The following is a 16,134-nucleotide window of genomic DNA, read 5'->3' as shown; positions in this document are numbered from 1 at the left end:
AATGTATTTTAAATAAGACATGTAGGAGAGCTGAAATGTTGAGTCGAAAAATCGATTAGTTAATCAACAGAAACTTAACCATAAATATTTTAATAATCAATTAATCATTTCAGTCATTTTTCAAGCAGAAACACCAAACATTCTCTAGTTCCAGGTTCATAAACATGAGAATTTGCTGGTTTTCTCTATTTAATGTAATTGCAAACTTAATATTTTTGGGTTTTGGACTGTTGGTCTGAAGATGTCACCTTGGGCTCTGTGAACTTGTGATGGATATTTCAGAGTAATTGATAATGAAAAAAATTGTTAGTTGACGACCTAGTGTTGGAAAATATCTTCGGCTGTCATGCTGTGCCCTCTCCTCCTACTCCGCCCCACACGGAACTCTGTATGAAGCATCTGTTGGTTGATGCAGTCTCATGCAGCCATCCTGGCCATTACCCCACCCCACAGCATTCCGGCCTCCAACAGCTGCATTACACCACGCTCTCTGACTTTCTAATTAGCTTATCTCGTAAAATACGGATGCCGGGCAATTCTTTGCTCTAGCAGTCTAACAACTAGCAGGCCGCAGGGAGTGTGGTTGGCACCTAGTGTCACCAAGGGAGTTGTTGTCTTCAACAGACTAATACAAGAAAATATGGTTTACTCTCTTTCTCATAAACACTCTCACTCCTTTTCTCACTTTCTTTGCATTTATTCACTTTGAACCTAAAGTCAATTACCAATCACGAGAGACAATTTAATTTCAAAGAATGTTTTTGGAATTCACGGTGAGTAATGAATATGATGCTAACATTTACAAGATGAAAAAAGGTTTGCTTTTATTCAGCAGCTTGTCAGATTTCGCTACATGAGGATGTTAATTTGTTAAGTCCATAAAATAATATAGTGTTGTTTTGCTATTCCTCTAATGATGTTCACAACACACACACTGACGTGCTGACATGCTGTGGTAAGCGTATTGTCTCATTTCTGGTCTCCGGTGTTTGTGTGTTACTGGTAGCGTATTTTTGCTGATCTAGCTCATCCCAGTTAATTTTGTTTGATTCTTCATTACAGCAGCTAATTATCTGCTATACATTTAAACGTACGTTCTGCTCAAGCATTCATAGCTCTCTCCATCTTTTAGCGACTTATTTTGTCTTACTGAAACCTGGCTGGGTTATGAAGAATATGTTAGCCCAAATCAGTCATATTAATGCTCACATTCCTTGAGGCACCGGCTGAGGAGGTGGAGTTGCAGCCATCTTCGACTCAAGCCTATTAATCAACCCTAAATCTAAACTACTCATTCGAAAGCCTTGTTCTTAGTCTTTCACACCCAACCTGGAAAACACGACAGCCAATTCTATTTGTTATAGTATACTGCACTCCTAGTCCTTATTCTGAATTTTTATCTGAATTCTCTGAGTTTTTATCAAGTTTAGTTCTTAAAACAGATAAAGTAATTATTGTAGGTGACTTTAATATTCATGTGGACTTTGAAAATGATAGCCTAAGTACTGCGTTTATCTCATAAGATTCGATTGGCTTTCAGAGGCTGTCAGAGTGTACATAAACCCACTCACTGTTTTAACCACACCCTCGACCTTGTTCTGGTATACGGCACTGAAATTGAACATTTAATAGTCTTTCCACAGAATCCTTCTTTATCTGACCATTATTTAATAACTTTTGAACTCCTTTTACTAGACTACACGCCATTAGGGCAAATACTCCTACACTAGATGTCTATCTGATATTGCTGTAGCTAAATTTAAGGAAGTGATTCCATCTGCATTTAATTCAATACCATGTCTCAATATAACAGAGGACTCCTATGCTAATTTCAGTCCCTCCAAAATTGATCATCTTGTTGAACACTTGACTCTATTGCCCCTCTAAAAAAGAAGATAATAAAACAAAGAAGGGTAGCTCCATGGTATAACCCCCGAAACCCACAAATTAAAGCAAACATCCTGAAAACATGAAAGGAAATGGCGTTCCACCAATCTAGAAGAATCTCATTTAGTCTGGCAAGATAGTCTTAAAACATACTACATAGCTTCTTTAATGATAAAATTGTAACTATTACAGAAAAAAATTCATCACATCCTGCCCTCAACTGGTACCGATTTATCTTCAAATACAGGAACCTTAGAAACAGCTGTACCTGATATATATAGACTGCTTTTCTCCTATCAACCTTCTTTAACTAATTTCAACAATTTCTTCATCTAAGCCATCAACCTGTCTCTTAGACCCCATCCCAACTAGGCTGCTTATAGAAGTTTTACCCTTAGTTAGTACTTCTTTACTAGATATGATCAATCTGTCTTTATTAATAGGCTATGTACCACAGTCTTTTAAAGTAGCTGTAATTAAACCTCTTCTTAAAAAGCCCACTCTTGATCCAGGGGTTTTTGCCAACTATAGACCTATGTCCAACCTCCCCTTTCTCGCTAGGATCCTTGAGAAAGCAGTCGCTAATCAGTTGTGTTTCTACAGAACAATAGTTTATTTGAGGATTTTCAGTCAGGATTTAGATTGCATCATAGCACAGAGACAGCACTGGTGAAAATTACAAATGACCTTCTAATTGCATCGGACAATGGACTTGTCTCTGTACTTGTCTTGTTAGATGTTAGTGCTGCATTCAACACCATTGACCATCACATCCTATTACAGAGACTGGAACATTTAATTGACATTAAAGGAACTGCACTAAGCTGGGTTAAATCCCATCTATCAGATTGATCTCAGTTTGTACATGTTAACGATGAATCCTACAAGCACGTCAAAGTTAGTCACAGAGTTCCGCAAGGTTCTGTGCTTGGACCAATTCTATTGACCATATATATGCTTTCTTCAGGCAATATTATTACGAAACAACTTTCATTGTTATGTGGATGATGCCCAATTATATCCATCGATCAAGCCAAATGAAACTAATCAGTTAGCTAAACTTCAAGCATGCCTTAAGGACATAAAAACCTGGATGATCTGCAATTTTCTTTTGTTAAACTCTGACAAAACTGAAGTTATTGTACTTGGCCCCAAACACCTCAGAGACACGTTATCTTAAGTTCTAGTTACTCTAGATGGCATTGCCTTGGCCTCCAGCACCACCACAAGGAATCTCTGAGTTATCTTTGATCAGGATTTGTCCTTTAACTCCCACATAAAACAAACTTCAAAGACTGCCTTTTTTCACCTACGTAACATAGCAAAAGGCAGGCACATCCTGTCTCAAAATGATGCAGAAAATCAGGTCCATGCATTTGTTACTTCTAGACTGGATTATTGCAATTCCTTATTATAAGGCTGCCTGAATAAGTCCCTTAAGACTCTCCAGTTGATCCAGAATGCTGCAGCAAGTGTACTGACAAGAACTGGGAAAAGAGATCATATTTCTCCAATATTAGCTTCTCTGCACTGGCTCCCTGTAAAATCCAGAATAGAATTTAAAATCATTCTCCTCACCTACAAAGCTCTTAATGTTCATGCACCATTGTATCTTAAAGAGCTCATAATACCTTATTACCCCACTAGAACACTGTGCTCCCAGAATGCAGGGTTACTTGTGGTTCCTAGAGTCTCCAAAAGTAGAACGGGAGCCAGAGCCTTCAGTTATCAAGCTCCTCTCCTGTGGAATCAGATCCCAGTTTGGGTTCAGGAGGCAGAAACCATCTCCACATTTAAGAATAAGCTTAAGACTTTCTTCTTTGATAAAGCTTATAGGTAAGGCTGGCTCAGGTGAGTTCTAAACCATCCCTTAATCATGCTGCTATAGGCCTAGACTGCCGGGAGACATCCCATGATGCAACTCTCTCCTCCTCTCCTTCTCCATCTGTGTGCATTCTTATCCCATTAATGCATGTTATTAATTCGACATCTTTTCTCTCCCGGAGTTTTGTGCTTTCTCATCTCTCTCTTCTTTCCTTCTGTCACTTTCAGCAGGTATTTCTGCCTCGGGAACTGCAGAGTCTGGATCTATGATTGCAGGCCTCCTACTGCTCCCATGTTCCTGCTCGACAACCACACTACAATTATTATTATTAGTCTTATTACTATTATTATCATTATTATTCCGATCATTGTTTTATTAATATTAATACTACCATTACTTATTATTGTTTTAAAATCCTATGTGGAATTTGCATTGTGCTACTGTATGCTCTCTCTCTCTCTCTCTCAACCCAACCAGCAGCGGCAGATGGCCGCCCACCCTGAGTCTGGTTCTGCTCGAGGTTTCTGCCTCTTTAAAGAACGTTTTTCCTTGCCACTGTTGCCAAAGTGCTTGCTCTTGGTGGGAATTGTTGGGTCTCTAAATAATATTATAAAGAGTATGGTCTAGACCTGCTCTATAGGAAAAGTGCAATGAGATAACTTCTGTTATGAATTGGCACTATATAAATAAAATCGAATTGAATTGAATATAATATGAATCTCCACATACTGTACATTGCATAGTACAGGATAACATTCATGTTTTTTTTGTACTTTGCTCATGTTTGATTAACTTTTTAGGAGTCTGTGTGTTTACAGAATTCAATCCATTGTTAATCTGTCACACATTTCAAAAGCAATGTAGTCCTTTTTAAGTAGTTTATCCATCATTCATTATTTATCAAACGTGCAAGCTGTAGCTGTGTTTAAATTCCAGATGATACAGTAAATTTGCCCCTCCTGCCTCTGTCAGCTCTGATGTCTCCTGGCTGGAGGAGTCATGGAGTGAGGGACAGAAGCAAAAAAGGGATGGAGGAAGGGATAGAGGATAGATCCTTCCACCTGTAGTGGTGAACGTCCTGTAGGACTGTAATCTGCCAGTTGTCTCTCACTGAGACGCCAGGCTTAGCCAAGGCCAGCCAAACCCTGCAGCCTCCAGCACCAAACGATGCTGGGGCCCCAGGACATAAGGCACCTGCACGGGGAGATAAAGGCTTCAACTCCTGGGTTAATACTGACGATTCTTTTGATAAATACAGACGTGGGGTGGTGGGGAGTGGGGGAGCAATCTTTTCCCGTTCACTCTTTTTCGTTCTCTCCTCCCTGTCTACCTGTCTCAGTAATCTCTCTTTCTTGTACTTTGTGTTTTTCTTCCTCCACCCTCTTTCTGTCTGTTTCTCTGCAACTCTCCCTCTCTCTCTCTTTCTATTTCTCCCTCTCTCTGTACCTTCTTTATCCTGTCCTGTGTGAGTTTGGATCAGACAGGCGAAGCTCTCCACGCTCTGCCTTTTTATTTATTCCATATCTGTAACTGTCAAAACGAAGATTGCTACTTTAGGAGCTGTCTGTGCTTTGTTGTGCTCATGGAAAGTCAAATAGAGGAGGTTGTGTTAAAAGCATCTTGACCACTTTGTGGGGACACAAACAATGTCAGCTGCGGTCTTGGAAGCTCCAGACAGTTGAAAAGTGAGACATGATGCCTCTTAGATGGCACAGTGCTGAGAGGAGCAGTTAAAACAGTATTAGCTTGGGGAGGTAATTGGAGTCGGGCCTCAGCAATGTTACCTCCTGCTGTGTCTGTCACTTAAATACCTATTTATGAGAGCTTATTGAAACATAAACATGGCCAGGGTTGCATGATTAGCGTATTAAGGAAAGCTTTGGGACCTAAACGACCCAACAAGGCTGCTGCTCAGATTAACACCTCAGACATTCAAGATTATGTCAAATGAGGAGTCAAGACCATTCAGGAAGTGGCATTTTTCATAATGTGGGACAATAATTACCTGGCACAAAATGTCTGTTAAATTACTAGTGCATGAAACGCTTATCACATGTAAAGAAACGGGTATATAACTTTGCTTTATAGGACTGTCCACACAGTAACTTAACTGACAGTGTAACTACACTCACCTGAGAAATAACACCAATTTTAAAGCAAGCACTTGCCAGCTTTGCTGTAAATAAATGGTTGGCAGGATGAGACATAGTAGTGGCTGGAGCAGTAAAAAAGCCACATCTCCACAAGCACAACAGAGAAACTGATTGCAAAGTTGCAACTACACCACATGGAGTCAAAACAGAGAGAGCGAGGCAGCCGAGCTGAGCTGCATCATGTTGCATTGTGCTGTATCATTGACAGCAGTTCATCTTTCCTGTCTACGGTGTCGTGCCCATTGTCTCTTCCCATTAGCCTGCGACCGTGGTGCTATGGTATGGTCGTGCGGGTGCTAGGCTAGCAGACGCAGACAGCTCAGGGTGGCAGATGCCTGGCTTTTCTACGGATGCCCTCCATCAACTGATGACAGATGTCAGGACTCCTCTTGGACGGCAACACTTCATCACACTACCCTGTTCTCCCTTCTCGCCCCACTGGATACACCAGCCTGCTTGGCAGACGCCGCGCCCAACCCCACTGCACCAGCCCCATTCCCTCCTGCCATACCTATTCATTCACACACACACACACACACACACACACACACACACACACACACACACACACACACACACACAGCCACACACACATCTCTGCATCCATCAGTCAAGCGTTATTACATCAGACAGCCGTCATACTGGCAACCAATGGATCACATGCTAATGCGCCCAGATGCATCCACTCTGGAAATCTAAAGTATCAGTCTTTAGGGTGCGTGTGTGTGTGGGTAAGGAAATGGGCAGAATGTTGGACAGAGAAGAAAAGTTTCTCAAACTTGCGGAAGCACTTTAAATACATGGCATTTTAGTGACCACAATGTGGACAAAAATCAAACAAAGATTAAATTACAATATACAGCATGCAATGTAAAGTACAAAGCATTAACCCTTTAAAATAATGCTTATAGAATTGGTGCTAATGTTGTTATTGCACACTTACCATTTTGGCCTGCTGGTAGACTTGACTACGGGAGACATGCCATCTCTGTACAGGCTCTTGGTCTTGGAGAAGTTGACTACATTGAAAATGACTCTCTGAAAGACATTGAAAAACATTGAAGCCACGTTAAAGCCACCAAAAATTAAAACCCAGTGGAGTTTTTGACCACTAGTGGCACAATTGAGCAATGTTTTTATGAGTGGGTCTGCACTGTACAGCGCACAAGACACAAGCAATATGATACACATTCCTGCGCCGGTTTCGCACCATCACTGTAATCGGCAGTCAGCTGTGGGAATGTGGAAAGAAAATGCACCAACAAAGCCTGTGGAGAAGAAGGTTGTGAGCTAGCAAACATGTATGTAAACAATGCAAGTTTTAAAATGTTAAAAAAATTCTGCTTTGCAAATGTCTTGTAAGAAAGAAATGGCATTAAATACGTTTGTCAGACCTCAAGGACTCACAGAATGCATTTAGGTGAGTGACACTGAATGTAAACATAAGTTTGTTTGTTTACAAGAAAACGCTACAGTTTTTGGTCATTGTAATTAGAATCCAGCTAAATGTGAACTTTTGAAGCAATAAAAAAAAAAAACATAATTTGAGACTGAATCTGACTAAGTGGTGCAACACAGAAAGCTTTATGCAGTGTATATATGATTAAAAAGCCATTAATTGACTCATACTTTACAATCATTTCCTCATGTGACTTGGGAGTGGCTGTAAAATATAAACCCCTAAACTGCAGAAGAAGCTCGTCGAGAGGTAAAAGTCGCCACTACCACCATGGATAACACCAACAACACACAAAATGGCGACACGTTAACATTACAGTGAGGAGATAAGGCAGCTTTAATGTCCCACAGATGATCCCATGCTGCAGTAACAAAGTTCCCAATAAAAAGCAGCAGCTCCAAGGAGTGCCAGCCTCTAATCTGGGAGGACATTACGGTTCTCCCCAGAGGGATGCTGCCTGGCCCAAAACATTAAGCTTTGCCTGGAGGACAGCCATGGTGTCTGGCTTTCCACCTCCCCTGGACCAAGAACTTTCTTCCTTAGGTAAAATATTGCAGAACAGCCCCTCCTTCTTCCTACCTCCAGTATGCATGATTAGAATCAGGAAGAGTGGGAAAATGTGGAGAGAGAAATTAATAAATATATATATTTTTCAAATGAATGGCGATGGTAATACTGCGGTGAGGTAAATGAATCCTATTGATGGGGCATATCAAATTACCAACTAAGTCCAGGTGGTGGAAGTTAACTGGGTGCTACTGAAATCCTATTACAGACTCCCCACCCTCCTTTTCTTTCTCCATTCCCTCCCCCTCATCCATTTCTCCCTTTTTCTCCTGCCTAGCATCAGAGGAATGGGGATTGCGGATTGTGGCAAGCTGATTCAGACTTAGGTAAAATGACATCTAACTGATGTTGAGACTGGCAGCAGGCTCCTGTAGCAGGGAGATAAGACCATTGCTGCTGGCATTTCAATTACACTTTACTGCCCCGCACATCTGTTGCGAGAGCTACTTTTCAGCCTTTTCCCCTCAGGCAAATACAGCCTTACTCTGACTCCACTGGCTTTCTTTGACTGCACAGCCTCCTTCCTCATTCTTCATCCACAACAAATTCAGATTGTCTTCCTCCTTAGCTTCACTCTACCCACTGTTTGTAATCTATTTGTTCGGCCTGTTTAACTCAGAGGGAGCCGAGACTGGACAGATGACAGAGACACAGGCACAGTGAAGAAAAAGAAGTCTGAATCGCAGGCAGAATGACACACAATACAAAGGTGGGAGACAGTCAAGCAGAGAAAAAGGTACTGTAGCTAGATAGAGACACACAGCAGGGTCAGACACAAAGAGACAGAAGATAATTACACAACACTGATAAATATGGGTGGGAGACAGAAAGTTACTGAGGAAAATAAACTGGGCTCTACTGGACAGATGTAGAGGACACAGACAGGTGGGCTGGTAGGTAGGGAGGGAGGCACATGTAGAAGTCTCAGTCTACCCCTGTGGCTCTCTAATTTCATTGAAACTAAACTGATTTAAAGAGAATATTTGCATCCTGTGACCAAACATCGGATCACAAAGTCACAAAGTTAACCTACACAACAAGAGGAACTTTGAGAAGCTTAATAGCAAGGTAGGAAAACCCTGGACAATTTACTAACACGCACAAAACAGCATAGGAAGATATGTATACCACTTTCAAGATACAAGAGTGTTATTCCTTTAGAGTAGTATCTGCTTTCCAGTGTAGTAACATGTTCATGAGGTGTTTCTGTTTCCTGAAGGTGATTCTCATCCTGAAAACTATTGCTTTTCTACAGTTACAGTACTAGAGTTGTTCTTATATATCTATTTTAACATTCTTTGCTTCTATAAGCACTCTACCGTCTGTTTCAAACACACACTCACAGACATATTTCTGAATGTTTACTCTATCAGTGCTTCAGTGACTTTTGGGGTCATATTATGAAAATCAATGTTTCGCAGATTAAATTCTCTGCTGTATTTTCATGGCTCCAAACAGACCCAACTGTACCATGGTGGTTGAAGTGACGCGGCTGAAATTGTGTTTACACAGATCAAGAGGACCAGTACAATTTCGGTATTCGTTTTTGCATGAAATTGTGCTTGCGTTTCCATCTACCACCTCTTATCACAAATGTAAGCACAAAGATCCATTTTTGTGGCTTTGGTTGACAGAAACTTCTCCAAAATCACCAAAACCCTTTCATGTATTTTGAGTTTTTCCCTTTTTGATTTTGATTTACATTTTCTTCATTTAGTCCAGATTGAAAGCACTCCAAAATACAACTGTGGTTACAACATTGTTTGTTCTGAGTTAGAAAAATTGGTCAAATTTGACCAAAATGCCATCTACATCTGTTTAGAGAATGTATAAGGTCTTTCCCTTTCAGTGGATTAAATACCTGTAGCCATCATAGAGCAACAGGATTGATATGAGCCTTCCATCTGCAGTCTCTAATTGGAAGAATTTGGTGCATGCAGATGACCTACTCTGCATACGGGGAGCTCTCACGCTCACGCTTTACACGATCATGTAAGCTGACAGCATGAACACACCACAGAAAGTGACGCAATTTTTGTTTATATGTGAAACAAAATAAAAGAACAATACTGTTGTTGTTCTGCATGTGTTTCTTGATTAGCACTGCATGTACAAACATTGTGAACTACTGACTACAGGAGTCAAATTATTTGTCTTTGTGAGCATACTTGACCAATAAACTTGATTCATATTCTCTGTCTCTCTTTCTCTCTCTTTCTCTCTCTCTCTCTCACACACAGACAGAATTTCATTGAATTAGAATCAAACAAACTGCTGTGGGGCCATTTCTCAAGATCGTTAAAACTTACGCACAACCAGGACCAATTTAGAACGTGTGTATGTGTGTGTATTTGTGTGTATTCATGTGTGTGTGCATGTGTCTGCACATGTGTGCTGCCCTGGAAGATTTAATTAGGCTGGGAGCAGTTAGAAGAGATTAACATCCATGCTGTCTGAGCTGTCAAGTCGACGGAGTGTGTCAAAGCCCTCCGCCGTCCCCAGCACTGCTGAATTACAGACTGGAAACAGGTGTCTCTGCGGTGTCACAACACACATATGCACACACACAAAAACTACACAGATGACAATGGAAGTCCTTAAATATTCCATCCAAGACTAAATAAAACTATTACATGTCTAAAAATGATAACTCCAAATGAAATGTTGTCATAAGTTGAAACATGCATGAGGGCAGTTTGTTCATTTTACAACGGCTGAATCTTCTTTGGCTGACAGAATCATATGACATGCAAAACTCAAATGAACCTTAATGGTGCGAGTACGATTTTCACTCTCTCACAGCAGCAAATAACTGTAATGTATCTGCAGGGACTTAATGAGGTAGTTGATCAAAAGCAATGACTCAAGAAATACTTCCTTGCAAAGCTAAAAAAATATCAAAATCCACGAATAAGACTTTGCTTAAAAGTAGCTGTTTTCTTTTTGAAAAATATTATACTAAGCACAGGATCACATGGATGTGTGCTGTGACTGTGAGCTGTACATGTCTAAATGACAAATTTCTTACCCCAACCTCTTTGTTAACCTTTAAACAGCCAGCCAGCCAGCCAGCCAGCCAGCCAGCCAGCCAGCCAGCCAGCCAGCCAGCCAGCCGCAGGGCTTGGCTCTAAAATAGCCTTGCTGGTGCCGCTTCAGGATAGGATTGCATTTTGGACCAAGCACTACCTTTTGATCTCCATCGATCCAGCGCATGGCCAGATAGCGTTGCTTCCTGGAAGAAGCCCGGATAAATTATTAAAGAAACCATTCTAAATGTGTTGCCCAAGACCTCTACAGAGAGAATGAGCACTTTGTCCTTTCGATGGCGATGGTTGAGCAGACTTGGTTATGAATGATCTGAAAAATAATAATGTCTTCAGAATGTGAAAGCTGTTTCTGAGAAGATTAAGTTCTGAAATAATTAAACACTTGTAGGTTCTTAACAAAAATTATTGATATGCTTAATTGTCAAAATAGTAATTTCTTGACAGATAAATTGCAACTATATTCAAGTGGACCTAAAGTATCTGACTTTATTATAAAACCAAAACTGAAATTACCTGTTATACAATTACATTATTACACTATATTACACACAATCTACAAAAATATCAAGATGTAAGTGCAGATCATAACGTAAAAAGTGTGTATATGTGGTTACTGTAGGTAGCCTACAGCTTAGGGAGATTGTCCTATCATAGTTTTAGCAAGAATCCACTGTGCTGATGGGTCTATGTGCACGAAAAAGAAACTTAAACTGCTCCAGGGACTCTTTCTTGTTGCTGACCCGGGGCTCAGACCAGAACACAAATTCGATTTTTTACTTTAAAATCAGTTAATCACAGAAAGATTATTAGTCCCACAACACTGCACTTGAAATGTTGCCCAGCGGTAAAAATGCAGCTGAGACAAATCGTCCCATCAGTTATTAGGTGAGGATGCCTGTACTCATCACCAAACTGTGGTTCACTGAATCACCTTGGCTACACTGTGATTTCCTCACAGCATAACACAAGCGAGCAGAGCAGATCTGTGAGCCCTGTCCATAGCCATCAGAGACATGCAGGCTGATAGCTGCTGACAGCTCTGCCTGTTCCTCTCTTGTTGTCTTTGATCAGTCTGATCACTGACGCACAGCGGGCCAACTACCCACAGTACTGGGGACTACCTGACACCGCTAGGAGCACAATACACACACACACACACACACACACACACCCGGAGTCCAACACAAGCACACATGCAGCATTGGTGGAATGTAACGAAGTACATTAACTCAAGCACTGTACTTAAGTACAAATTTGAGGCACTTGTAATTTACTTCAGTCTTTTTCTTTTCATGACACTTTCTACTTCTACTACACTGCATTTCAAATATTATAAAATAAATATATACTTTTTACTTCACTACAATTATTTGACAGCTTTACTTACTAGTTACTTTACAAATTAATTTTGCATACAAAACTTACGAAGAGCTTATAAAATATATAAATGAATCTACCCAACAGTATATACAGCTGAAATGATTAGTCAGTTAATCAATTAGTCAAATGACAGAAAATTAATTGGCAACTATTTAGATAATGGTTTGGGGCATCTTTAATGCAAAAACATTTCATGGTTCCAGCTTCACAAATATGAGGATTTGCTGCTTTTCCTTTTAATAATTTGAATGTATTGTTAATAATTTTGAGGTTTGGACTGTCGGTTGGACAAAACAAGAATTGTGAAGGTGTCACGTTGAGCTCTGGGTATTTGTGATGCCATTTCTGACTATTTTCAGAATTTTTACAAACTAAGCAATCAATAGATGAATGGAGAAAATAATCAGCTGATTAATCCATAGTTGCAGTCCGATACCAAATAGTTAAAAAATTTGCTCCACCTCAACCAGCTTCAACAGTAAAATCTTGCTTGATGTTAATGCATGTGTAATATTAATCAAATTATATAATATATAATAGTATAACAGTCACAGGGGCCATTTTTCTGCATTGAGTACTTTTACTTAATTTTCCCAATTATACTTACATACTTTTACTTAAGTAACATTTTCAATGCAGGACTTTTACTTGCATCAGAGTATTTTTACAGTGAATGAAGAACTGAATACTTCTTCCACCACTGATGTGCAGAAACACATACTAATACTTACAGTACACATAATTAATGTTATGGGGAATAAAACACATACACAATTAATAGAGGGAGGATGGTTAAACAAAGCAATTTGACACATATTATAGTGATTTATGATGGCGATGGAGTTTCAGTGTGCAAAACTAAAAACAAAATGCTACTCTTCTAATTTTTATCTCATAATATATAAAATCGCAAGTGTATCACACAAGATAATGTATTATGCATCAAGTTTCAGATCATCAGAACAATTGTTGCACTTAAATGGTCATCAGTCACTGGTTTTCATATAGTATGCAATGGACATTTCCTCATATTTACATTATACATAAAACTGTGAGAAACAGATTTATAATTTACAGTACATCGATTAATGTGAAATGATGTGGAAATCATATAGTGGTGATAACTAATGATGTAGTATTGCTCCTTACATGGGCAAAGTTGCCAAAGTAATGGGACATGTCTGCAAATGTCATAGTCAGCCACCATGCCCGTACGACCCCTGCAGGCTCTGGTGTGCTCTCCTCTACTTTTTTGTCTGGTGTGTCCCCTGTTTGTCTCGAGTTGTGTGTGTGTGTGTGTGTGTGTGTCTCCACAGCATAAATACCTGGCTCTTCCACACTACCAGCGCCAGATCGTCTCCATATGCTTGTATGACACCTACGTAACGACTCCCCGCTTGACCAAGCTAAGTACTATTGTAGTTCTGTCTAGTTATCTCGTTTAGTAACTTTGGTTTGCTTCTGTCTCAGATCAACCCCTCGCTGGTGATCGTAGTCACAGTCTCCTCCCAGATCTCTGCCAACCTGTTTGCCTGTCTCGTCTGCCACGCTGTCCCCGCCAGCTGTCTCCCCGGCTCTGCCAGCTACACCTCATGAGCCACTACCACTCGTATCCGGTCTACTCCACTCTACGGATCCGCTGCCGGGCCTACACATCGCCCTACACTGACCAGGCCGGAACACACCTCCCCAGTCTCCGTTCCTGGATCTTCGCAGTCTGCCCGGGGCTGGGCTTACCGCTTCCTCTGGAACTACAGTAGACGGCACCGGTTCTACCACTCCGGAGAAGTGCTATCTCCAGTCATCTGTTATGTTTAAATAAATACTGACTTATCTCGAAACAATTTCATTGTTCTGCATTTTTGGGTTCTCGGATCGTGCATTACGACAGAACGGTCTGGCCACAATGGACCCAGCAGACACCAAACCGGAAGTAGCGCCATTCCATCAAGCGCTAACCAGCCAAGGGATTCTTCTCGGGCAACACGAGCAGATTCTCTGGGCAACGTTTTGACAGCAACCAGGCCATGGTCACCCAGATCACGCAACTAACACACCAAGTTTCCAGGTTAACCACCCAGCTCTCGTCTACGGTTCCCATGGCGTCTTCTCCGTCGCCTACTCCTGCTAACCCACTGTACTCACCACCACTGCGGGATTCCTACGCTTCGGACCCCTTCAGTAGAGATGTTACCAGGTGTCGGGGTTTCCTGCTGCAGTGCTCCGTTGTCTTCTGCCAGCGTCCCGTCACATTTGTCTCCGACCAATCTAAGGTAAACTACATTGTGGAATTATTACGGGGAAGAGTGTTGGCCTCCGCGGAGGCAACGCACGCCAGCCAGCCCCTTTCGTCATTTTCCCTGGCAGAATTCTTAAAGAATGAGGAATGTCTTCGACCATCCAGATGCCAGTGGGAACTCAGGAGGGCGGCTATTATGGATTAGCCAGGGGATCCGAAGTGTGGAGGATTATTCTGTGGAGTTCCGCACACTAGCAGCGGACTCGGGATGGAATGAGAAGGCTCTGGTCAGTGCATTTGTGAAGGGATTGAACGAGCAAATGAAGGATGAGTTGGCAGCTTGGGATGAACCCGCTGGCCTGGATGCAATGGTTTCGCTATGTATTAGAATGGACAACCACATACACGAAAGACACCAGGAGCGCAGCAGCCGTCCTCTCACCCAGCCTTCACACAACACGCCTTCCCCCACGCACACAAGACCTGGGAGCCAAATCCTGACCACAGGTCCACGCCCGCAAACTCCAGCCACTCCTGAGATCGAACCCATGCAACTAGGTCGTGCCCATCTGATGCCAGCTGAGCGCCTCCGCAGATGGGCAGCAGGGGAGTGCCTGTACTGTGGCCACAGGGGCCACTTTCTGGTTACGTGTCCGGTGAGAGCAAAAGAGTAGGCTCACCAGTTGCAGTGGGGGTTCTGGTGAGCCAAAACAACCCCCATAATCCGGGACAGCCTCGTCTACAAGTCCCAGCTACCCTCTACCACAAACAGGGGTTACTCCCCCTGTTAGCCCTCATTGACTCCGGCGCAGAGGGCAACTTCCTAGACAACGAGTTGGCTCAACAAGCACAACACCACTAGTTCTGGGCTTCCCCTGGTTACGTCAACACAATCCACACATCGACTGGTCTACTGGGAGAATTGTGAGTTAGAGCTCCTACTGCCTCTCCACCTGCTTACAATCCGCTCGGTCCCCACCAGAGGTCAGCACACCATCACTCAACCCGGAACCCCTTATACCTGACGAATATCATTACTTAAGGGAAGTGTTTAGTAAAGACCTCGCCCTGGCATTACACCGCACTGCCCCTATGATTGCGCCATTGACCTTCTCCCTGGATCCCCTCTAGCCACCTGTACAACCTGTGCCGACCCGAAAGAGAAGCGATGGAAAGCTACATCAAAGACTCGTTACAGGCAGGCCTCATCTGTGCATCCTCTTCACCATTGGGGGGGCTTTTATGTGGCTAAAAAAAAAGACAAGGCTCTACATCCATGCATCGATTACAGAGGACTCAACCAGATCACCGTCAAAAATAAATAACCACTGCCACTCATTAACTCCGCCTTTGAACCCCTTCACAGTGCCACTATCTTCTCCCAGCTAGATCTCCGGAACGCCTATCACTTGGTCCAGATACGGGAACGAGACGAATGGAAGACTGCCTTTAACACCCTGCGGGGCCACTTCGAATATCTAGTCATGCCTTTCGGACTCGCTAACATTGCATGGAGGCGGATACCCGGGCTTTTGTGGCCACATGTGCAATCTGTGCTCGAGGTAAAACCTCATCAA

The 16,134-nt window shown here is 42.0% G+C and overlaps 1 protein-coding gene across 2 annotated transcripts in view; it reads right to left on the bottom strand.

Annotated features, from left to right (window-relative positions):
* Window positions 1-16,134, bottom strand: part of agbl4 (AGBL carboxypeptidase 4) — a 288,623-nt gene that overhangs the window by 173,052 nt on the left and 99,437 nt on the right. For both annotated transcript variants that reach the window (XM_044199149.1, XM_044199150.1), the window contains one exon: window positions 6,809-6,903. In XM_044199149.1, coding sequence (XP_044055084.1) covers window positions 6,809-6,903 — 95 coding nt within the window. The remainder of the gene's footprint in view (window positions 1-6,808; window positions 6,904-16,134) is intronic.

The sequence above is a fragment of the Siniperca chuatsi genome, linkage group LG6, assembly GCF_020085105.1.
Source record: "Siniperca chuatsi isolate FFG_IHB_CAS linkage group LG6, ASM2008510v1, whole genome shotgun sequence".
NCBI classification, from domain to species: domain Eukaryota; kingdom Metazoa; phylum Chordata; class Actinopteri; order Centrarchiformes; family Sinipercidae; genus Siniperca; species Siniperca chuatsi.
This window is presented reverse-complemented; position numbering and strand designations above follow the sequence as displayed.